Source organism: Melanotaenia boesemani, chromosome 19 (assembly GCF_017639745.1).
Source record: "Melanotaenia boesemani isolate fMelBoe1 chromosome 19, fMelBoe1.pri, whole genome shotgun sequence".
NCBI classification, from domain to species: domain Eukaryota; kingdom Metazoa; phylum Chordata; class Actinopteri; order Atheriniformes; family Melanotaeniidae; genus Melanotaenia; species Melanotaenia boesemani.
Genome location: NC_055700.1, coordinates 25,569,791 through 25,593,488, shown reverse-complemented (window position 1 = coordinate 25,593,488; position 23,698 = coordinate 25,569,791). Strand labels below are relative to the sequence as shown.

At 38.1% G+C, this 23,698-nt stretch overlaps 1 protein-coding gene across 1 annotated transcript in view; it reads left to right on the top strand.

Annotated features, from left to right (window-relative positions):
• The first annotated feature begins 7,237 nt into the window (after positions 1–7,237).
• Positions 7,238–23,698, top strand: part of ghrb (growth hormone receptor b) — a 35,499-nt gene continuing 19,038 nt past the window's right edge. The window contains exons 1-2 of the mRNA XM_041969383.1: positions 7,238–7,439; positions 18,320–18,407. Of these exons, the coding sequence (XP_041825317.1) occupies positions 18,329–18,407 (79 nt within the window). The 5' untranslated portion in view covers positions 7,238–7,439; positions 18,320–18,328. The remainder of the gene's footprint in view (positions 7,440–18,319; positions 18,408–23,698) is intronic.

The following is a 23,698-nucleotide window of genomic DNA, read 5'->3' as shown; positions in this document are numbered from 1 at the left end:
ACCTCAGCTAGATTCCGTTCAACAACGGCGAGGTTATTTACGGTCTCCACGATCCTTTTCCATTTAGCATTTTTTTTTCACAAGTGAGGATTTTGATCTCGACCTCCAAAAAGTTTCTTTTTTTGGCAGAACATCTCATCTCTGTGGTTTGACCGTACTGTGCTAAGCCTCTGGACCACGAATAATTAAGGGGCGAAACATGTAACACCACATTTATCAAGGCTCGATCATTCGTACACTGGGATTTTACGAATTACACATGGATCCAATCATAAGATCATTCCTGCGATAAGATGTGCTTATTTGAAAGATGTCTAGTTCCTGTTGCTGCAAAACAAGCCCTAATCATCATACCTTCAACACTGTGTTTGACAGTTGGTATGAGGTACTGATATCCAGTTTAATCAAACATGGGGCTGTGTATTTTAATCAAGCAGCTCCACTTTGGCCTCATCGGTTCAAGGCACATTATTCTAGTGGTCTTGTGGTTTGTTCAGATGTAACTTTGCACACATAAACTGTGCTGCCATGTTCTCTTTCGAGAGACGAGGATTTCTCCTGCAAAACTCTCAAATAAGCCATGCTTGTTCAGTCTTTTTTTTTTTTTTTTTTTGTCTGGGATGTGGTTCCCGGATGTTCAACAATTTCCAAAACTTTGCATTTATGGAGGTGCTCACACTGAGGGTGCCATGCATTAGATTAGTAGCACCTGGCTGCTGCTTACCATTTTACTTCCTATGGCAGCAGTCAGGGTGGACGTCATTTTAACACACTACTTCTGCTTATTGGCTTAGTTTTTGTAAAATCAGTCATGCACAGCACAATGCATCATGTGCTGTTCATCTGGTGTTGTTTTTATCTAATTCAAAGGTCTCATTTCAGTGATATTGCGAGAAAAACTAAATTACAGGGGAGAAACACTGTTAATGAGTAGCAATGATGACATACAAATGCTTGCAGAGTGAGGGAGGAGAGTAACGGAGAAGTGCTGAGTGCATTAGTCTCCCAGCAACCTGGGCCTATAGCAGGATGACTAAAAGATGGTTCAGGGTCAGCGGTGTAGCGTCAATCCTAAAAGGTGTTTAACTCAGCAAAAACAGCAGCTAGACAAATTGGTAGAGATGAAAATCGCTTTGAATCCTGCTACTCAAAAGGTGGAGTGGTTGTCTCTTAGTTGGACGGTTGCTAGCTTGATTCCTCACCTACCTCAGATTAAATGTTGAAGATTCTTTGGGACGGATGCTAACCCCATGTTGTGCCTTGATGCATTATTTTCGTGTTTACACGATTAATGCCAGCCATCTTTTTGTTCTGCATTAACGTAATATTTTTTTAGAGACTGTTGCTGACTTGCTTGGGATAGCATCTGTAGCTGGATGACTGCAGCTCTCACATGAAGCGTGTTTGTCTCCACACAAGGAAATAAACCTGCATCACATGAAAACATGTTCCTGATGTGCAGAGCTTCTTTCATGGAATTACTAAGGAGAGAAAAGGGTTATTTATTTTAAAGTTTTAAGTTTTAAAAAGTTAAATAACTTTTTTACAGGCTAAACTTGTCATTGCCTTATAACTGATCAGATGCCAGATCAGATTTATCCTACACTGCTTATGTCATTTTGGGAATTTATGAATGGTTGATTAACCCAATATTTGCAGAAGTTTGAGGTTAATGTCGTTATTTTTCTCCTGTAATATCACATCCTCCCTCACCTGTAGAAGAGCTGAGATTCTAGTTGTTTCAGTATGGAAACATGCCTAATAGCTGGAAAATTCACTCTCAAATATTCTTCCCATTGTATTTAGAAGGAAGACAACTTCACACAACATTGACATTCATTTTTCTTTCTTTGTCACATAGATTTGATTTTATTCCATTAAGTTGAGATACACAAAAACATAATTGGACTGATACTCCTTAAATGGACCCTTTGATTACTTGTAAAAAGAAAATGGCCACATGTCACAACTGAGTGAACCACAGAGGAAGAGAACTACAGGTCATTCTAAGGCTCTCTAATGCTAACCATGCATCAACAGACTTTGACGAGATTTGGAAAAGACTCACAGCTGACACCTGCTCACATCTAAAGAGAAGTGTTTAGAGCAGGGGTGTCCAAAGTCAGTTCTATAGGGCCACTGTCCTGCAGGTTTTCAATGTATCCCTGCTCCAACACACCTGACTCAAATTAATGGATCCATCAGCCTTTGAAGGTCTGCAAAAAGACTCAGTAATTTGAGTCTGGTGTGTTGGACCAGGAAGACATGGAAAACCTGCAGGATTCTGGCCCTTGAGGACTATAGCTGGACAACTCAGGTTTGAGTTTTTAGTCACAGCCTAGTCTCAGAGTGAGATTTTACAAAGACTGTGATCTTGCAGATCTTGCAGGATCATTATTTACAAGACCTCAACTAGATTCTTTTAGCATTTTTTTTATTTGTGATATGTTGGGCAGTTGATATCGAACAGGCAGGGCTGATCTGCTACAAGCTCCACATCCACTCCTCTTTCTGGACCGTCCACCTACAACTTTCCATCACCGGTTCTTGTTCGTCTATTTCTGTTGATGTTGTTCTGTCAGGATTCCTGTTTCTGTTTTTGTCAGAGCCCATCTATTGGTTGTTGATTGTTTTGCGTCACTGCAACTTGCGATAATATTAAACACTTTGATATTGTCGCCAGCCCAAGACTGGGAAAAGACTGACATGAAACAGCACAGACTGCCACCTTAAACTTAACGATCAAGCTAAAGGGAGCGCGTTGCGACTCCAGTAAGACTCCTGAAATTTACTAAAGGCTTTCGGTTTTTAGTCATGGACTGTGAATATTATTTGGTGTAAGCCCAGCATAAAGCAGAAGAAATTAATTCTAGGTAGATGAAAATCAGTTATTTCCAGATGATACATCAGCAGGAACACTGTGATACAGGTACAGTTACAGATCAGGCCAGGCGGGGCACATGGTAGTAAAACAGTTTAAACAGAATTGCCACTGTTTACCAGCATTGTGTGTGCTATGCAAAGCATGTGGAGAATGTGTGGGTGGTCCATAAGGGTGGTGAAAAACAAGTCACTGCTGTTGTGTGAGTGGGTGAGAGTCACATGTACCATGGACTGGACAGACACTGAAATGTGACTCTGCTGGCTGGAAAACACTCGCTAAGGGACAGTGGAGAAGCTCTTCCTGACAAACAGTCCTAACAGTTCTGCAGCAGGATTTAGTTATTTGCTGAGCGGATTTTAGTTTCCATTCCTTTCAGATCTTCCACTTTGGCCAACAAGTGCCACAAATCTACTTAATAAGTAAAGGTATGGGTTCATGCCCACAGTGGTCTTTTTTTAGGGTGGTATAGCAAGTACAGTACAAATAGTAGGAGTACAAAGGCGTTTTGATTGATTGACTGATTTCAGGTGGTATAGTATGAGTGGTAAGTTCTCAGGCTCCAGATACCTAATAACTGATAAACTTGTTCCAACAAAGCTGACATAAAGTTAGTCTTTGATCAGTTGATATTTCACATGGGAATCCAACTCTTTTAAAAACAAACCAAAAAAAATGCAACAGACTTGGCTTTTATAGATTTTAGAGGGAACACCTCAGGGTACCTCATGGCATAATCTAATGGTTTTCTGCTTTTCTCCTCTCAACATGCTCCACAATGTTCATGCCAAGGGGTACCAATGAGAGGAAGTGGCTGGAGTGGATCTCTGGAGGGAATTTTGGCTGATGCTATCAGGCAATGAGGGCAAATTTTTCACAGAATTAGGCAACGTCTTTGTGCAGGCCTGGCCAGTGAAAATGGAATTTAATGCGAGCTGTGGTCTTGTGCTTACCTGGATGGCTAGCCCAGGGAATAGAATTTGGTGTCTCTACAGGTGACCGTTGGAATTTCTCCTGCCGTCTTTGTCTATGGGTCTTCTGTGGCTTCACAGCAGTAGTTTCTATCTACTCCCTTAAAAAAAGGCAGGTTGCATAAGATCTCCAAGTGAACAATGATTTGTTTAGCCTATGCCCTGGTAACAGCAACATTACATTCATTGGATGTGATCTGACTTTAGCAAATCAAAAGGCAGAGGAAGGTCGTGTCCAAACACAGCAAGATATGGCAGACTGTCCACAACACCAACATTCAGAACATAAATCTGATCCTGAACTTTAATGTACATATCAGCTGTTGGATATCTTTTTACCTCTTCATATAGATAGAGTCAAGCATGGCTTGTTTGGAAGGGTTGCAGGAGAAAGCCATGCCTGGTAACCAAAAATCATAGTTCTTTACTTTGAGCACTTGAAAATATAAACGACACACTAAGAGATCAATGAAAATATTAAAAAACAGTGAATAACGCTTCTTCAAACTGCTAAATATCAGTGTTTACCTGCATTACCTAAGCATTATTGTGTTCAAGGTTCTGTAGTATGAAGCCACGTTTTATAGCATCCTAAAGAGAAAACTGGTAGCCTCCAGCATTTTCATCTGTCCAGTAAAGAACTGCACATTTTAGTGCACAGCTTGGGAAACATTAGCCTACTGATTAAATAAAGTAGTTATACAACTTTAAGATCTAGACTATGTTGTTAGAAAAGACAGATCGACTGTCTCCTCCGTAGAGCCTCCAGTGGACGCCGTGCTGGACTCGGTTCCCGGGCATCGGCTCCTCTGGCTGAGCCGGGGCATCAAAAGGCTCCATCAGATTTTTGTTTGTATTTATTAATATTTCAAATCGTAGAGTTTAATAATTTATGGGTCTATTCATTAAAATTGAGCTATTGTAATTGTCATGCATGGTCTTAGACTGTTTAACATATTTGTTATTTTCCCAGATCATTTTAAGTGAGTCAGTGTGCACTTCAAGCATATCAGTAAGTTTTTTTTTATTTTATTTCTTTTGGGAATCCATGTAAATATGCAGTTTTGTTTTTGTTTGTTTTTTGCTAATGGGTTAATTCTGAGTACTGAATATGCGGCTGCTTATGCTTAGATGATGGTTTGAGGCTTGTTTGTATTTTTAGTGTCTGCTGTGCTGCAACGCTAACCCACACTGACTCAAACTTGCGTACACGATCTCAGACCTGTCGTGGGATCTGATCGTATCCTATGCTTATGTTCAAATTGATAAAAGCCAAACCTTACGTGGAAATGGTCATGAGCACAGATTTCCATTCTACGTTCGTTTGATAATTAAGAGCCAGTGTCACTGATACAAATGATATCAGGCAGAACAAAATCAGAGTGAAGAGGAGCCCAAGAACTCCCAGAACCAAGGAGAGCCTTGAGTATAATTCCATTAACTGCAATCTGAGGTTAATGGAGTCTAACTTCATTCTCAATCTTCACCTCAGGTTCAATATTAAGACGATGCACAAAACACATTTGTACCATATTTGCAGAATTGTGAAGACACATAGGCTTTGTATGACCTTCCATCCCACAAAGGCAGCAAATTATCTTCTTACCAGCGGCTATTGCAGATCTGGCTGACTGATGGTTTTGTGCTATTGGAGTCTTACTGCCACTTGTCTCTGTTGGTTCCTGATGGCATGGTGGAAGCATTTTTTTGCTGTCCTTTGAAGCATTGCATGAATTGCAGCTCTGCGGTTGTGGTTCCGGATGGCCACAAAGACATCAGCTAGTTTAGAAGCCACCATTGCTGATGTGAAGCTGTGCTCTCTGATCTAAACCTAAAGCTCAAGTGACAACATTCTCAAGTACTGCTCCAAAATAATGATATCACCTATGTTTTTGGTGGTTTTAACTTTTGGATGGATCCACTTGCCATAGACTTCCTTTAGCCTGACGTACAGTTCAGTTTTCATCAGGATTGACTTCCAGGGATCTGAACCTTTGCCTGTAGGTCTCAGGGTTAACATCATATTGAAGAGAATGGCAGTTTTAACTTTGTCTTAGGCGAAGGAGTCATCAGTGTCCATATGTCCATATGCACCTCTAGCTTTATCCGTTAGTAAGGGTATTAAATGAAAAATCCAACCTGACTTCTGCCAACGGTGTGCTGTAGCCATACGTTCAAATGTGATTAAAAAGGGATTAAGGTCATCATTCTCAGCTCATTTTTCCATCCTGGGCTTTATTTGCAGAGGAGGCTGAAATGCAGGTGGATTGGCTGGATTGGGTGAGCTTAGCCTGGGCCTGATGAGCAGAGACGGAGGAGAGACTGTCAGACTCTCGTGGATCAGAGCAGCACCTGGTAGGTCTACGGTAACGTTACCCCCAAAAATAAAAACTATTGCCAAATTAAAACTTCAAGTAAACAAACTAATAGAAGAGGCCAACTAAACACATCTAGACTTAAAGTCAGTACTAAAGAGACCTCAAATGAATGTTTATTTCCATAATAATAATAATATTCAGTTCAACGGAGGCATGTTGTGTGACTGAGTGAGTGAATGTGAGAGAGATTATGATCAGGGATGTGTTTTTAAATTTGTTAGTTGTGTGTTTTTATGAAAGGTGCTTTATAAATAAAATTTGCATTCACTTGAATGAATGAATGAAAACACCAAAACAATATAATACATAAACAAAACCAACACTGGCACAAATTTACAAGCAGTGTCCATTATAAGCAAATGAAAACTGAAGATATAAATGAACAAATTTGGGGCACTTACTGTGAAATAAATTAATGTGACAGTATGTCTTTTTACTTATGCTTATCAAATAAAAAAAAAGAAAACGTTTTCAAATAACTGAGGATAACGATTCAGTTTCTGAAATAAACACTCTCAGCCCAGTTTAGAGAGCATAACATATTTATTACTAACACAGATACCCAATGGAGTCTTCCACAGATACTACAAATATCTACAGCTGACACCTAATGGACCAAGATCCTGTTATTATTGAGAAAAACTGCCAGAAAGAGTCAGACACAAGCATTTGACTCTTGCCAAAAAAAAAAAAAAAAAGTAGGGAAGTAGGGGGCCAAATGGATGGGGGTCCCAAAAATGGTTACATCTGCTTCTGTTAAATGTGACTGTTTAACATATTTGAAGCATTTAGATGACAACGCTTAGAAACAGAAGATGACCAGTTTAAATTTAGTTACAATGATCTTAAACAAGAAAACGTGAAACAACAGTTCAGGCTTTTTTTTGGTGTTTTAGCTGTTTGCATTCGCTTGCCGGCTGCCGTCCACCTCCCTGCTCTACCCAGACTCCACCAGCAGGTGGCGCGCCTTTCTCAGTGTTTTTCCAGCCAGCCGCAGGCTCGCGAGCTGCTTGTCGGGGAAGGTGGAGAGCTTTTCATGGAAATTGGTTAACTCTTGGTTAACCACACTCACAGCTGGCTGGCGGACTGCCTTCACAGCCGCTTTGGAGCGACTTTGTGGTTGATACTTTTGTCAGTTCGTCGTTGTTTGAGTTTTACCGGGGAGAGCTCCGGTACCGGGAGCAGACTGCTGTCCTGTCCGCCGCAGCGGTGAGTGACTCCTCATGTCCGTCCTGCACGTTTTTGTCTGTTTACGCTTTTGAATGTGAAACTCATCCTGTTTACATTCAGTTAATCTCATGGACATGAACTGAATATTTTCCTACCCTTAAGGAACTTTATGTGTCGACGTGTTCTGTGGGGTTTTATCTGAGGTTTTAGTTTATTCACATTTCCCCGGTTTATCTCTCACTCTGAGATAACGTGGGGAATAAATTGGTGTCCCAACTGTGTAAACAAACATGAAGTCTATTCTTTTAGTTATATTTGTACGTATTTTTTATTTTTTAAGAACAAAAAATGTATAATATATTAAAAGTAAAAATCTTGAGGACGTTTTGGACTATTTATTAAACACAAGAAGTAGAACAACAGTGAGACTGATGAAACTTTACTAGATATTTTTCACTTTTTCTTGACGTGTAATGGATTATAAAAATAATAAAATAATTTGCATATTCATGAATACTTAAAAATCAATTGCAGCTTAAAGATAAAAGTTTTATACAGGAGCCTATAAGCATGATAGTAAAGCCCATTAAATGTGATGTGTTACATGGTTAAAAACAGTTTTCTTAACAGAAAATGTTCAAGTATTTCTTTACATGTCTGTACATCCGTTTTTTATAACTCCTTAAATATAAATGAGGTCAAGTTAGTGACAGGGTTATGATTTTTTTAAGAGCTGACAGACAAAATTCTAAAGGACTCCCAATATATAGAATAAGTTTTACACTATTTTTTTCTTACATAAATGTTTACTATTTTACATAAACCTATTTTTATTCCATATTCCTATAAAAGGATGTACCAGGAAATAATGCACTGACAAACATTCTGCATTATCTAGAATGCAATATATATATATATATATATATATATATATATATATATATATACAGATAGAGAAAAAGAGCTGTTATGCTTTTACTCTTTTGATTTTTAACTCTAAAAAGCCAAGGTATTTCATGTTTTGTCTTGCTAACTAGAATAACTATTTTAGTTGGGACTGGGTGAATTAAAGATTTCTTTTCAAAGACATTTAAAAGTGGTTGTAATCTGGATTTAGTACTGCAGCAGTATTTACAAAAATAAGTTTCTTGGAAAGACAGATAATCTCCATTTTATCACCACATGTGAGAAAATCATTAAACTGTTTGAAAACAGTGTTTTTCCTGGAAAGATTGGAAGAGATTTGCAAATTTCTTTCCTCTACAGTGCAGAAAAGAATTGGTTTAAGGATTTGGACGAACAGTGTGTAGAGGGCAGGGGAGCAAGCTGCAGTAAAACTTATCATGTTATAACGTGAAACATTTCACCTTTTTACAATAAACTTCTACTTTATAACGTGATACTTTTTACAGTTTTACTATAAGTGGTCACGTTTTAACGTGATATGGTCCTAGTTCTTTTTTTATTTGGGTGACAGCTCTGCGCTTCAGTAAAAATAGATGGACAAAGTTCTGAAAATGAAGCTGTCATCATGTTGAACATGATGACGCAGAAAGACGGCCTGTTTTCTGGTGACACTGGTCTGCTTTTAAAAGGTCAGACGTGGATCAAACAATTATTTACCTTTCAAGATAAAGTTGTTTCCACAAGCACCAACATGAGTAATTTGCTGCACCATCTTAGCTGCAAACATGCTTTAGAGTGCCAAGAACATCTAAAAGAAAGATGGGAAACCTCCACGTCCTCAGGTACAACTAAAAGAGTTGGAGGACCCTTGATATCAAAATGTTTTCTTTTTTCTCTTTTTTGTATATTATACAAGTCTCATGACAATAAATTGGGCTGTTCTGAGCCAATCTACTGCAGTAATTCATCTCTCAATCAGTGTACAGTGTGGTTAACACCCAGTTATGCATGAAAAACAAACAAACAAATTAACTATCAAGTACTGTGAAACAGATATAAAAATAAAACCATAATATATAATTTTGATCATACTGCCCAGCACTAATTCACAAATGCTACTTAAAACATGACCAAAAAGATGGCTATTGCTCACTTTTTCCAGAGGTGGCGTTGACTTCTCTGGATTCGGGCGTATCTGGGAAGGACCATCGTTGTATTTTGTGGTCAGAACATTGATTTGTGATTCGTGTTTTTTTTAGTTATTTATTTTTTTTCGTAATAAATAGACATAACATTCTCTGTATCAACAACAAAGTAGATTATCCACATTGTTATTAGCAGCAAGCCAAGTTCATAAAAAGCAGTTAAATGAAGTTGATGAAACCATGAAAAATCTGGGGTTTATACCATCTGCAGTGAAAAGAAATAATTTTTCCTTTCTGCTCCAACTTTTTCTGGTTCAGGTTTGTATCTGAAATATCTTCTTTATAGAATTATTCAGACCTTTTGCTCCTCGGTTTAACCAGCTTTTTATTATTAATTCTTCCAGTGCCTTTAAAACCTGACTGGAGTTGCTTTTTGACAAACTCAAAGCTTTAGGCATGGTTTTGGGAAGCTAACCATGACCATTAGGACCTGTTACCTTCAAAAGTCCACAGGTTGATGGCTGTTGTAACCATGCACACACTCACATACACAGTCTAGTCATTATAAGTGCGTTTCACTACAGCATCAAAAAAGGTTTCATTAGCTGACAACAGGACCTAAGCAACATTGTTCTGACCAACAGACTCAATACACTATCATCTGGCCTCAGCACTTTTCAATACCATTGTCAGTAAGTAACCAAAAGTAAATCCCAACAACAGATTAATGCAGCAGAATAATGCAGGCATGGTTAACTGAACCTGCATGTCATCCTGCAGCATCAGTTTATAGATGTCCACTTTATTTTCTTCTTTTCTGCTTTATTAAAAACTAGCTTATTTTCATCACGCTATATTGTTTAGGTATTTTATTGCGCAAGTATGTTTTCACTCGTTTTAAAGACGAGAATAACGTCTCAGTGATGTTGCTAGGTACGCGTCCTACCTCCATGCTGCATTAAAATCTGAAAGGACGCAGTAAAGTCACTATTGATGCGTCTCATTTTTCCCATGAATAACGATTCATTGTGAACAACAACTCATGTTTAAAATTACAGTAACTAGCAAAAGAAACTTCAGTGTTTCCCCTGCGTTGACTCAGCCTCCTTGGCTATATGTTCAACGCCATACCTTCAAAATGCTGAGAATTAAACAGTTTTACATGAATGTCAAAATCTCTTAATAGATCCTGCATTGCCGCCTCCAGAAGCGCAGCAGTGGTAGCTACTCTGCTGTCAGACATCTGCTCTGCATGTGAACTCAACATGCAGAGTGCTATGGCGTTCTTTTCAGCTTCAAAAAGGGCGCGCTTGAAAACCGACCGCTTGCACGGTTAACACCAGGCGCATATACGAGTAAATTAGTACCCACGAGTGAAATGTCGTGAGGAGGCATTGCTGCACTGTGAGGGATAAACACAGTGTTTGCAAGCAGAGAATCACCCTCGTGAGAGCCCATCAATCTACTGTGTGCACATATGTGCACCAATGTCCTCGCACCGGTGACCAGCGCGCTCTGAATTCTGTCACTACGTGCTCGGCTAGACAGTCCTAGACAGTTTTGAGACTCCAGAGGTTGACGTGTCTTATCCTCTGATTGGTCGGTTTCTGGCTAATGTCAGAAAGAACTTTTCTAATGTTTCGTCAACACATGTAAATAAACAACACAGAGATTTGCCATAAAGGACAATTCCACAGAATTCTTGGGACTCTAGACCACATTAGACCAGTTGCTGATAAAATACTACACCTTCAAATCTGGTCTGAATGTTTGACAGAATGTTTGACAGGCAGGAGTAGGCTGAAGGTGAGCTGCAGAGCGAGACACAGGTGATGTGGTGGCTGTACATGTTGGAGAATCATAATTTGTTGTTGCTTATGTACCTGTTGGTTGATTGGGTTGTGTTAATACAAAAACAAACAAACATTGACATCAGTTACAAGAAGAGTGATATTCAGAACTAGTATATGGTGTGATAGTTCTGGGTTTATAATAAGGCATCCATTATGGTGCTATTTGTTACTGGTTTGTGACCTTTTCAGATTTGAAAATTTATTTCTTTTATTTATGTACATGAATATGTCTGCTAATTAACACCATGTCATGCCATACCACCACCAAATGAGTAACACCACAATTTAAAGGTCCCATATTATACACTTTATTCCCAATCTGAGACCATTCATTAATATCTAAATGAAATATTTCCGCCATGGTATGGACAAATCGACCCTCAGTTTGAGTGCAGCGGCTTCTCTTCACCTCCCTCTTTTTAGCAGCTTCAGAAATGTGCCGTTTATGGTGGGCGGAACCCTGGTGGAGCAGCTCAGCTGTTGGCTCCGCCCATCGCATCGCCCGTCATGGGGTGATTGACAGGTTAGGCCTTAGCGGTTACTAGACGCTGATTACAGCGTAGTGAAGGATAAACAAACGCCGGAACACCGGAACCCATTCCTGAAGCCCCCATTCCCGACCCAAACCGAAATGCACGGAGAACACAGCTAGCTACGCTCACCAATCTGATGCACAATGGCACCGGATACAAACAGTAGAAACAGTGACTTGGCTACATTTACAACAGTGCTAATATATTTTCAAGCTATCAGACTAATAAGGCCGAAACGATAAAATAACTGCCAGCTCTTACCTGCCAGCTGTGTCACGGGCAGTTGGTATTGAACCTGGCTTCAGCTTCAAACGGTTGGCGAAGCCTGCTTTCCATGCCCCCATGTTGTGGAAACAGTCCTCTTTGAAATGCTGGCCACAGACATGCAAAACCTTTGGAAGTTTTCCGGGTACATTTCCTCCAAAAATAAAATTAATCCACTCAGTCCTCGTGGGTTCAGTGGATGGAAGTAAAAAAACGTTTTCGTGTTCATTTATGCAGCCACAAACAGAACAGTGCTTCTGTCGCTTAGCCATGTCCGCTAACGATGGTTGCTGAAAAGGATAAACACTGGGCGCTAGGTGATTTTTAGAGGGCGTGCTTTGAGAGCCGGTAGGCGGGTCCATCGCTCTGTGGGGAGTGGTTATTGTCCCTTATGACGTCTTAACGTACACGCTTTCAAACTCGCTCACTTCAGCGTTTACTTCCCTAGAGGTGGAGCAGGGGGGAGAGAGAGCGCCTGAAAGAGTTTCACACTTACGGGTCTCCTACACATGCGGGGGGACCAGTATGACTGTTCCAAAACCATTAAAAAGTGAATTTTGCATAATATGGGACCTTTAAGAAATAGGAGGATATAAGAAATAGAAAGAAAAACTTTTCTTTAACTGGGGACTCATTGCATTTCTAAGAGTCACACTCAAATCATCACCTGTGGGTCCCGGCGACTCACTGCATAGAAGACCTAGCAGCATCACTGTCATTGAAAAGTATTTTTCATTCATTTTGTTTTAAGAAGATTTAATATAATATACAACTACTTTAATTTCAGTCAACTGTTTGAATGCACATGTACTGCTGATCCTTTATAAATGTGCATTTAGACCTCAAGGCTGTAAATTAGAACTGTTTCTTTGGTTACTTTACAAAAGAAAAAAAAAAAGAAAAGAAAAGAAAATACGATATTGTATATCGTAATTCAGGTAAAAAATATTGAGATTTGAAATTTGGTTTATATTGTCCAGCTGTATTTCAGAATGTCTCTTTCCATTATGGCCATTGCCATTGATTCATTTAAAGGAGTTTAGCAAGTCACACTAGTATTTTGGTCTCTGCAGTGACATCTGAAGAAGCTGTATACTGATTGTTCAGAAAGTAAATAAACTGAATAGCGAGTGGTTATTAATTTCCTCAACCTTTCATGAAAAAAGAAGGGCAGTACAAGATACTCCATCTGTGCTGCCATATGATTGGTATTATGCTGTCAGAGTGGAAGATAAACCCATGGACTGCTGTCCAGCCTGATGGGCTGTAGTGAGTTGGCCAACTGGGAGTGCCAGAATTCCAATCCAGGCTTGATCAACATAGACTTTGGCCATTTGTCTAAACTGAACAACCAAACTAGAAAGTTATTGGTCATTGACGGGATCAGTAGCTTAAACAGTCACTCTGACCGAGCAAGTCAGAGAAAACCAGCTTTAAAAAGCAAAGAAAGCAACGTTGACAATCCTCCAGTACCTCGTCTGAAAGATCCCACAGATTCATTAACACAAAAACTTAAAGTTTCCTCACATTCAAGAAGCTGAATATTTTCTATCTTTACTTGACTTAAGTTACAGATAGATTAATAACATAAATAAAAAGTACCCAGTGGTTTTTATTAAAGCTCAAAATCCATTAAGCTCTTATAAGGACATATAATACATTGTGGATTGTTGTTAGCAGTATCTCACCTCTCCCCATATAATTTAGTTTTACAGGCCAGTACACATCTCTCAAACTTTTATGACCTTTATTTTGTGTCATTATATCATAATGTCATTAAAATCTAAAGCACCATATTATAGCAATGAGAGTAGCTTGTCTATAATAAAAGAATATTGTGAGTTGCTGTATTTGTGAAAGGTTAAACAATATCTAAAGCCTCATAAAACCCACCAGAATCCCCCACCCACACTGCTGTAGTTGGAACGGTGGACGCCACCAGAAGAAATGACAGGAATCTTTGCCAGCAAATGGGATGTAAACAAGGCTCAGAGAGTAGTAGAAGCAGATTTCACAATAACACTGCACAGGCTGTGGCGCATTGTTATTGGCTGGAGACGGATGTCATGATTAGAACAGCATTGCATACTGTTTCAAAATATGCTTCTCCAGGAAGGATCGACGCTCTGAATTCTGAGAAAGAAAATAATGAATAAAACATGTTCAACAGGCTCATTTAAACATTTTGGCCCTTCCCAGTAAAATCAGAATGAAGGGGTAGTTCAGACTGCTTTAAAATAGTAGGAATAGTAAAAAGTAAGCATTTTCTGAAGTAAAACTGACTAAAAACAGTTTATAAAACATCCCCAAGGATTTTCTTTCAATATGTTAAGAGTCTGAGTAAAGCAGATATGAATCCATATTAACCTCTCAGCCAAACATGAATAATACACAAGTAGTTCTGAAAATCACTGGAAGATCAGCGGTAATTTTGACTCTCAGATGCTGAAGATGATTCTGAACAACACAGATTTCAGATTAACTCAAATGAAACAGTTCGTTTAAACACAGCAAACTGCTGAGATGTAAAATCCAAAATACTCAATGTGAATATGAAATATTTTATATAATGGAGTAAGGCTGTTTTCAAAACTGGGTTAGTATTTAAAAATCTCTTCCAATCTTTCCAAGTTGTAGGTTGTAGTATCCAAGCTATTCCAAAATCTGCTGTATCCAAAAAGTGCCCACATAGTGTACTGATTTGGAAGCATCACCCCTCCATCAGTTAATTAAATAGAACAGTTGTATCATAATGTCATGCTAGTCCACTTCTCTAAACTGGAAACTGGTTAAAAATGCTATAGCATGCTACAAAATGAACCGCTTTTAAGCTTCCCTACTACATGCTAGCAACAAACATACTGCATACCGCCTCGTATATGTAGCAGGTGTTTTGAAAAAAGCCCAAGTCTTGTCTTGGAATGATTCGGCAATTATACAGAAAGGAGGAGGAAATTTATAATGCACTAATCATATAATTGTATTGTGCTAATTCACAACAGTTAACTCAAGCCACTTTTACAGACCAAATCCGGTTCATTCCAATTTATTGTCATTCAGTTATAATCCAATTAAAACAAATCCATCATATGATCCACTTTACTCCAATATATAAAAACAGCGTTCATCCACCATTTACTTCATCATTCCATTTAAAAATAATAACTTAACTAAGAAAACTAAGGGATTCACTTTTACGGTAACTTTGGGTGGATAAAACCACAAAGATTTGACAACGGCCCCCAGAGTGCCATTTTCTTGCAACACAGGGCGAGTCCTGTTAGTAAAATGATTAGTAGTAAATTGAAACTTGAATCTTTTGGTCATTTTTTATTTTTTTTTGAAAACTGGATTTTGTGGCTCATAGCGCCACTCTTCTTTACCTGCTGATCCTCATCTGGCGACAGACAGCAGCTCAAAATCGTACCAGCTGCAACTTTCAGCAGCTGCCACAACCTGTCGCGAGTCTCCACAGCTTTCCAGAGCTGCTGACAGGCCAGCTAACAGCGCTAATGGCTCAGATTGATACGGTTCAGGACCACCTGGTTCATGTGTAGATGAGGAAATTCAGGAGGGGAAAAGTCTTCCACCTCAAAGACGCTCTGTTGGGTAGCTGCTTTGTGAATCTCGCTTTGCATCTTGCCAGTGAGTTGAGCTGCTGCCTGTCAATCATTTCTGCCTTTGTATCCCAACCAGAGGATGACACGGGAGTGCAACATTACTCCCGTCCCATCCCACTCCCACAGAAAACTTTTTGTCACATCCCAATCCTGGGCCAAAGCAAAAGAAAAAATCCTGTCCCGTCCAAATCCCGATAAAATTACTCCCGATCCCATCCCGCTCCCATTTAGAATGACTCCCGCTCCCATTTTTTTAAATTTATTTAGTCTTTAGGCGATACATTGAATTTGAAAAAATGTTCTCACCCTTCATTTTAGACCAGCTGCTACGTGTTTCTACCACGCACTTAACTCTCGTGAAGTTCATTAATATGTCCGCCTTTTCTAACCAGTTCTGCCAACCTAATAGACACGTCATTACTTCTAACTTTGCGTTGTAAATCATTTTTTGCCATATTGGTTTCGCAGCGGGTGTTTGCTAACTCCATCCCTTTTCTTATTTCAATTCTGGCAGGGAAGCAGCGGCCAGAAAGCAGTGTCTTCTGGGTAGTGTAGTTCTTTTTTATGCTTGGTTGCAGTGTAGGTTTATTGAGCAAAAACTACAAAATGGCTGCGCCTGTCTTTTTTTTTTCCGTTAGTTTCCTGCTCCCGTCTGCTCTCGTTAACTTTTTATCCTGTACCGTCCCAATCACGTGATTAATAGTAACATTGACTCCCATCCCGTGGGAATCCCACTGAAAAAATGTCTTTTTCAGTCAATTTTTTTCATGTTGCTGACTATTCTCTGAGTAAAATCACTTGATCAAGCCTTTTCTCACATTCCACTCTACAAAATAAGTAAAAGTATATGTGTATGGAGGACGTAAAGTGACATAATGAATTAATTAAATATATAATTCAATAATTACTTAAATGTGTCATTAAATAATTAAAATGATAATGAAATACATAAATGTGTAATTAAATAATTAAAATGATAATTAAATACATAAATGTGTTATTAAATGTATCATTAATTAATTAAAATACAAATTAATATATGTAAAAACATATATAATTATTTCACTATTTAATTAATTATTTATCTATTTAATTAATTATTTCACTATTTAATTAATTATTTATCTATTTCATTATTTCACTATTTAATTAATTATTTATCTATTTAATTAATTATTTCACTATTTAATTAATTATTTATCTATTTCATTATTTCACTATTTAATTAATTATTTATCTGTTTAATTAATTATTTCACTATTTAATTAATTATTTATCTATTTCATTATTTCACTATTTAATTAATTATTTATCTATTTACTTAAATATTTCACTATTTAATTAATTATTTCATGGTCCGCCACTGCCAAAATCATTAATTTATTTTATCTGTCAGCCTAGCCCATCAAACTCAGTGGGCGGTTCCTGACGCCTGATTGGTTGCCCTTTCCACAAGTCCAGGCAAAGACTTTTCAGATAATTGATCAATGCAGAGCTAGTGAACATATTTCATATAGTGAAATAATGAAATAGATAAATAATTAATTAAATAGTGAAATAATGAAATAGATAAATAATTAATTAAATAGTGAAATAATTATATATGTTTTTACATATGTTAATTTGTATTTTAATTAATTAATGATACATTTAATAACACATTTGTTTATTTAATTATCATTTTAATTATTTAATTACACATTTATGTATTTCATTATCATTTTAATTATTTAATGACACATTTAAGTAATTATTGAATGATATATTTAATTAATTCTTTGTGTCACTTTACGTCCTCCATATATATGAGTCGTACAGATATCGTATTGGATTGATATCGGTATCAGCCAGTACTTTTATCTAAACTGAAAAAGTTGTATCGGGGCAAGCCTAGTAAATGGGATTTCTTTTTTGTCTGCCTCGGCTGGTTGGGGTGGAATCTTTACTTGCTAAATGTGAACATGTTAGTTCACATTTAGGAGTAAACAAAGAAGTTACCAGCACATATTATGATGCACACACACATTTGATGCTGCAAGCCAAAAATGCCAGTTATCCTGTTCACACATTAGCTGCACAGCCAGATTATCGAAAAATTTCACCTTGAAAGGTCTTATAATTTAAGTTTGTTTCTCTGCCACAAAACTACAGAGAAAAATCTAGAAAAATATATCAAAAATACATGTGTACATATGTGTAATAAATGGATATTTATTATTAGTAAATGTAATCCGGCTACATTGGATTACATTGATGGTAGTCGATTTATATTGGCAGAAGGTTTACGTTATGTTTGCCTTGCAGATAGTCAATATAAGCAACACTTATCCAGATAAATACTGGTTTGTAAAAGAGCTTATTAGAAAACTTTAATATATTTACTTTACATGTGACTGTTTATTATTTCCTGCACACTTTAATCTAAAGCAGTCAGTTCAACAGCTCTGTACAGTTTTATGTAACCTCTCCACATTCAGTAAAAGTGGAGGTGGGAGCGTCCCTGTTAAATGGTGTTAGTGGGTTGGGCCTTGATGGCTGGTGTTCTTCATCTGGACGGACTGAGCTGAGAAACTAACATTAACCACGTTTCTGCCACAGCTCGACATCATGGCTGCAGCTCTCATCGCGCCCTTCTTCCTCCTTCTCATCCTCACTGGATCAGCGGTACATCCAGACCCTCAAAAAGGTACGATTCTGCACACACATTAAATAACCATCCTGTTCAGTTTTCTTGTTTTGCATTGGAAGAGATGAACCATGTTTAAAATTTTAATTATTGCACAACAATCCAACTTATGCTGTTTGACGCCTATGTTGCTGTATTTAACATTTGATGCCCAGATTTTTAAGTGTTTTGTTTTGTTTGTGACAAAAACGTAACATTTGAACTACTTTCAAGTTAAAGTGGATTTTTTAAGTGGCCACAGCTGAGAGCTTTTTTAAAGTACAACAATAACTGCATACTTATCATGTAGCTTTGGCATTCAGATGAGCACAAAATGTGTTGCGCAACACCGGAGCCCTCCACCGAGAGCCAGCAGATTTCTAGTAAAGTGGCTTACCAGGAATTCAGAGCTCTGCACTGCTGAACAATGAGGAGCTGTTCAGTGTGGAGGCCCAGTTTTCTGCCCGGTGGCTGTGGAAAGGCTCTGTGTTGTTACACATGGGCAGTATTTTATCCACAGACATAAGCTAGGTCTGAATTGACTGTTTAAGCTGCGCATTAACATCTGGAGCTTTGCTTTTGTTACAAAACACCCTCAGTAAGTTAGTGAATGTGCTGCTGAAGACATGTTCTCCTGCAGCTTAATTTTTTTGTTCTTTTTTGGTTTCATATTTTTTGTGAGATTTAACAAAGTCACTGTGTTTTGATATAAAGTGCTTTGTTGCTAAGAAGCTGAAGGGCATCAGCTTGTTTGCAGAAATCCTTGTTGTGGATCATTCAGAGGTAATGGACTGCAAATTTCTGAATCCTTGCCATCTCCTCAAATTTTATCAAGTGATTCAGATAGCTCTGGTGTCACTGTGTTTAATGGCTGCTTGCCCATTGGAAGGAATAACTACACTTAACCAGATGACAAATATAAATTAAATTTGCTCTTAATGTTTCATTTAATCATTTAAACACAAGCTAATAGCTGTTTGCAGACACAGGCAACAAAAACAACTTAATTTTTACCACTCAGCTGATTTTTGGTGTTTTTCTGCTGCATCATTACCCAGCACAACTTTGTACTTATATTATCAGCTGCAATGAGGTGTGTTAAGTGGCAACAGGAACACAGTGGGAAATGGTTGTTCCTGTTTATGTGTATCTGTGGCTATCTTTAACTTTTCATAGTTTAAAAGTAGTGAAAGACTACCTCTGTCTTTGTACCTCGGTGCTGCTTTGATGCCTCTCATAATACCAAAAATGTTCTGTCATTTCTGGTCTTTACCTGAGTGTCTGGAACAAGTAAATGTCCTCTGTCAGAGTATTTCCATCTACGTACAGGCTCATATGGTTTGAAAAAAATTGGATAACTAATAAGACGAAAGGCCTTCAGGGGTTTTTAAAGTCAACTAAGATCTTAAAATCAATTCTAAAACATTCTAGGAGTCAATGTGAAGAGGCTAAAACAAGTCTTTTCTTGGTTCTTGTTCAAAGTCTAGTGGCCAGTTCTGAACCATCTGTAGCCGATTAATGAATTTTTGGTTAAGATGTGTAAAAAGGCTGTTGCAGTGGTCAAGGCGTGAGGAGAGAGCATGTAGGAAAGCATGTAAAATGGTCTCTGTCTTTAAAGACAAAACAATAACAACAATTAAAGCCGTAAGCAGTGATAAAGGCCTTCACACCTTTGGCGCCGCTTAAGCCTGTTTCACCACCGCAAAACCCAGCTACCTCCCTCTCATAGCACACTCCTCCAGAGATTTTCTGCTCTAGCTGGTCATTGTCCTCCTCCAAGGATCAGCTGGCACCTCGTGGTCCAAATGGCTTTTTTTGTACACCTGGCATGTTATATTAATGTGCTGAATTTCATCCATGTTGGTCAATGTAGTGGTTGAGGCTGATCGATTAAGTCATTGTAGGGGGCCCTATAGTGCCATATTGCAACTTTTCCAGCATATGTAATAGTAATAGTCTCTACTTGCACTAGAGTTCCAGGTCTGACTGCTGCCCTCCCTGCTGAGCTTAGTGGAGATCAAAGTTAGAATGGGTCAGTTACAAGGACTTCCTGTTTCATGGTGTTGGACCAATATTCGCCATGGTTATGCATGTGTATTTTATTTTAGATATCTTGTTTTATGTGGGAGTTACATCAGTTTAGTTTTTCATGGTGAGACATCAAACTTTGAGGCCCCGCCCCCACTGTACATGTACTCCTTTGAGAAAGTTTTTGATAACTTTTAATCACGCATGCTTTCTGAAAATTCTGACCAATTTTGATGGCAGTACGATAAAATCTCTGGTTGGAGTTCATTCAAATGCGACTTCAGTAAAACGCCAAAATGGCAACTTTGACACAAAATGGCCAACTTCCTGTAAAGTTCCATTTATGCTCCCTTACGTACGTAATAGGTACGTCCATTTCAAGCATTGTCATACACTGCCGGCCTTCAAACTTCCATGTGTCTTTTACGTTGCCATGGTTATGAAGTCAATTCATTTACTAGTGGGTAGCGCTGAGTTCAGAGTTCGTTCCTGCATTCTGACGTCAGTTTCAGACATCGGTTGGTGGCCGTAATGCACCGCTATGAAGTTGTTTCCAACCGCCCAACAAACTCAACCTTCCTATTGGTCTTCAGTCCAGAGTACACACTGGCCATTTCTTCATTAAATGATCTGAAATACTTATTGGTCTGTCTAAAGTAAGTCTAAATATATGTTAAGAGAAATAACGTTGATATGAAATGTTTTGGGTTCATAGTGTCAGTCATGAAAAAAGAAGAAAAGAATAAATATACCCACTTTTTCTGTTTGTAATTAGACTGATATCCAATAACGAAGATTATTTTTAGCATTTATTTTTCCCTTTAATGCCAGGAAAACTATGTAATATCCATTATGAAAAATAACCGTTTTAAGGAATTAATCCATTCAATACATTATCCAATTCAATTCAAATTCAAATTATTTGTCCCCATGGGGCAATTTAAAAGGGCATAACAAGAGCTTAAACACAGTATCTGCAATATTGTTGTACTGTTGTATGTGTCTTATTATTATTTATAATAGAAATTGCACATCTTACCGTCCAGCCCATGACAGTTTTTTGCACAGCTAATCATTCATTGTTGAATTTGGCACAACAGTTTATATAGCACACTGCACATTTATGTACATAGATTATTTACTCAGAGTATTTTATCTTATCTTTATATTCTATCTAGGTTTTAAAATAGTTTATTTTTTCTTTTATAATCTTTTATGGCATTCAGTGTGGATGGCAAAATAAGAATTTCATTGTTCAGGGAAACTTGTTTCCTTATTGTGCAAATGACAATAAACACTGAATCTTTGAAGAGCTTAAAGAACCTAAAACACACAATTGCACATTCTAAAAACACATCATACACACGTGGACAAATTTGTTGATTCGCTTCGATTAATGAAAGAAAAAATCACAATGGTCACAGAAATAACTTGAATCTGACTAAAGTAACAATAAATAAAAATTCTATGAAATTTAACTCATGAAAGTCAGACGTTGCTTTTCAACCATGCTTCAACAGAATTATTTAAAAAACATTAACTCATGAAACAGGCCTGGACAACAATGATGGTACCCTTAACTTAATATTTTGTTGCACAACCTTTTGATTCCTGTAACTGTCAGTGAGACTTCTGCACCTCTCAGCAGGTATTTTGGTCCACTACTCATAAGCAAACTGCTCCAGTTGTCTCAGGTTTGAAGGGAGCCTTTTCCAGACAGCATGTTTCAGCTCCTTCCAAAGATGCTCAATAGGATTCAGGTCAGGGCTCATAGAAGCCACTTTAGAATAGTCCATGTTTTCCTCTTAGCCATTCTTGGGTGTTTTTAGTTGTGTTTTGGGTCATTGTCCTGTTGCAAGACCCATGACCTACGACTGAGACCAAGCTTTCTGACACTGGCCAGCACATTTCTCTCTAGAATCCCTTGATAGTCTTGAGATTTCATTGTACCTGCACAGATTCAAGACAGCCTGTGCCAGATGCAGCAAAGCAGCCCCAGAACATAACAGAGCCTCCTCCATGTTTCACAGTAGGGACGGTGTTCATTTCTTCATATGCTTCATTTTTCATCATTAGAGCTGATGTGCCTTGGAAAAAAGTTCAACTTTTGTCTCTTCTGTCCATAGGACATTCTCCCAGAAGCTTTGTGGCTTGTCAACATGTAGTTTGGCTTTTTAGTGATTTGTTTTCAACAATGGTTCCTCCTTGGTCGTCTCCCATTAAGTCCACTTTGGCTCAAACAAGGACAGATGGTGAGATCTGACACTGATGTTCCTTGAGCTTGAGCTCACCTTTAATCTCTTTAGAAGTTTTTCTGGGCTCTTTTGTTACCGTTCGTATTATCCGTCTCTTTGATTTGTCATCAATTTTCCTCCTGCGGCCACGTCCAGAGAGGTTGGCTACAGTCCCATGGATCTTAAATTTCTCAATAATATGTGCAACTGTAGTCACAGGAACATCAAGCTGCTTGTCTTTCTAATCTCCTGAGACAACTCTTTCCTTTGCTTCCTCTGGTCCATGTTGAGTGTGGTACACACCATGTCACCAAACAGCACAGTGACTACCTGTAGCCTATATATAGACCCACTGACTGATTACAAGATTGTAGACACCTGTGATGCTAATTAGTGGACACACCTTGGATTAACATGTCCCTTTCACTGGTTAAATTTCATAGAATTTTTATGTATTATTACTTTTGTCAGATTCAAGTTATTTCTGTGACCATTGGGAGTTTTTCTTTCATTAACCGAAGGGAACCAACAATTTTGTCTACGTGTGTAAAAGTCACAAAAAACAATAAGTGAGTAAACCAATAACTGTTGGAAAACTTTTTTGTTTTTAAATATCCATTAAAAACTAAATTAAAGTCCTTAAAAACTAAATTTATATAGTTGGCTTCAAGGCAGAGAAAGTGGAACCAGGACACATCAGATAAATATCGCCTCCAGTGTCACTTTATTAATGTTCCTGGAGTCACCGTCACGCTGAAAGCTGAACATTCATCTCAGCCTCACTTATCTTCAAGACAGAAGCAGGTTTTCTTTAAGAATATGCCCATATGTACCGAAGTAGTCCTTCACTTTTGACCCAAGGTTCCAGGAACTGCCATTATCTCATACCCACATCATGATGCTGCTGCCAGCCAATTTCTCTGTGGGCATAGCGATAACACAAGATGCTGATTTTCCACCACACACGCTTCAAGTTTCAGTTTTTGTCTCCATCTAACAAAGAGAAAGAAGCTGCTTCTTTTTTCAGGGTTCCAGACAAACGTTTTGCAT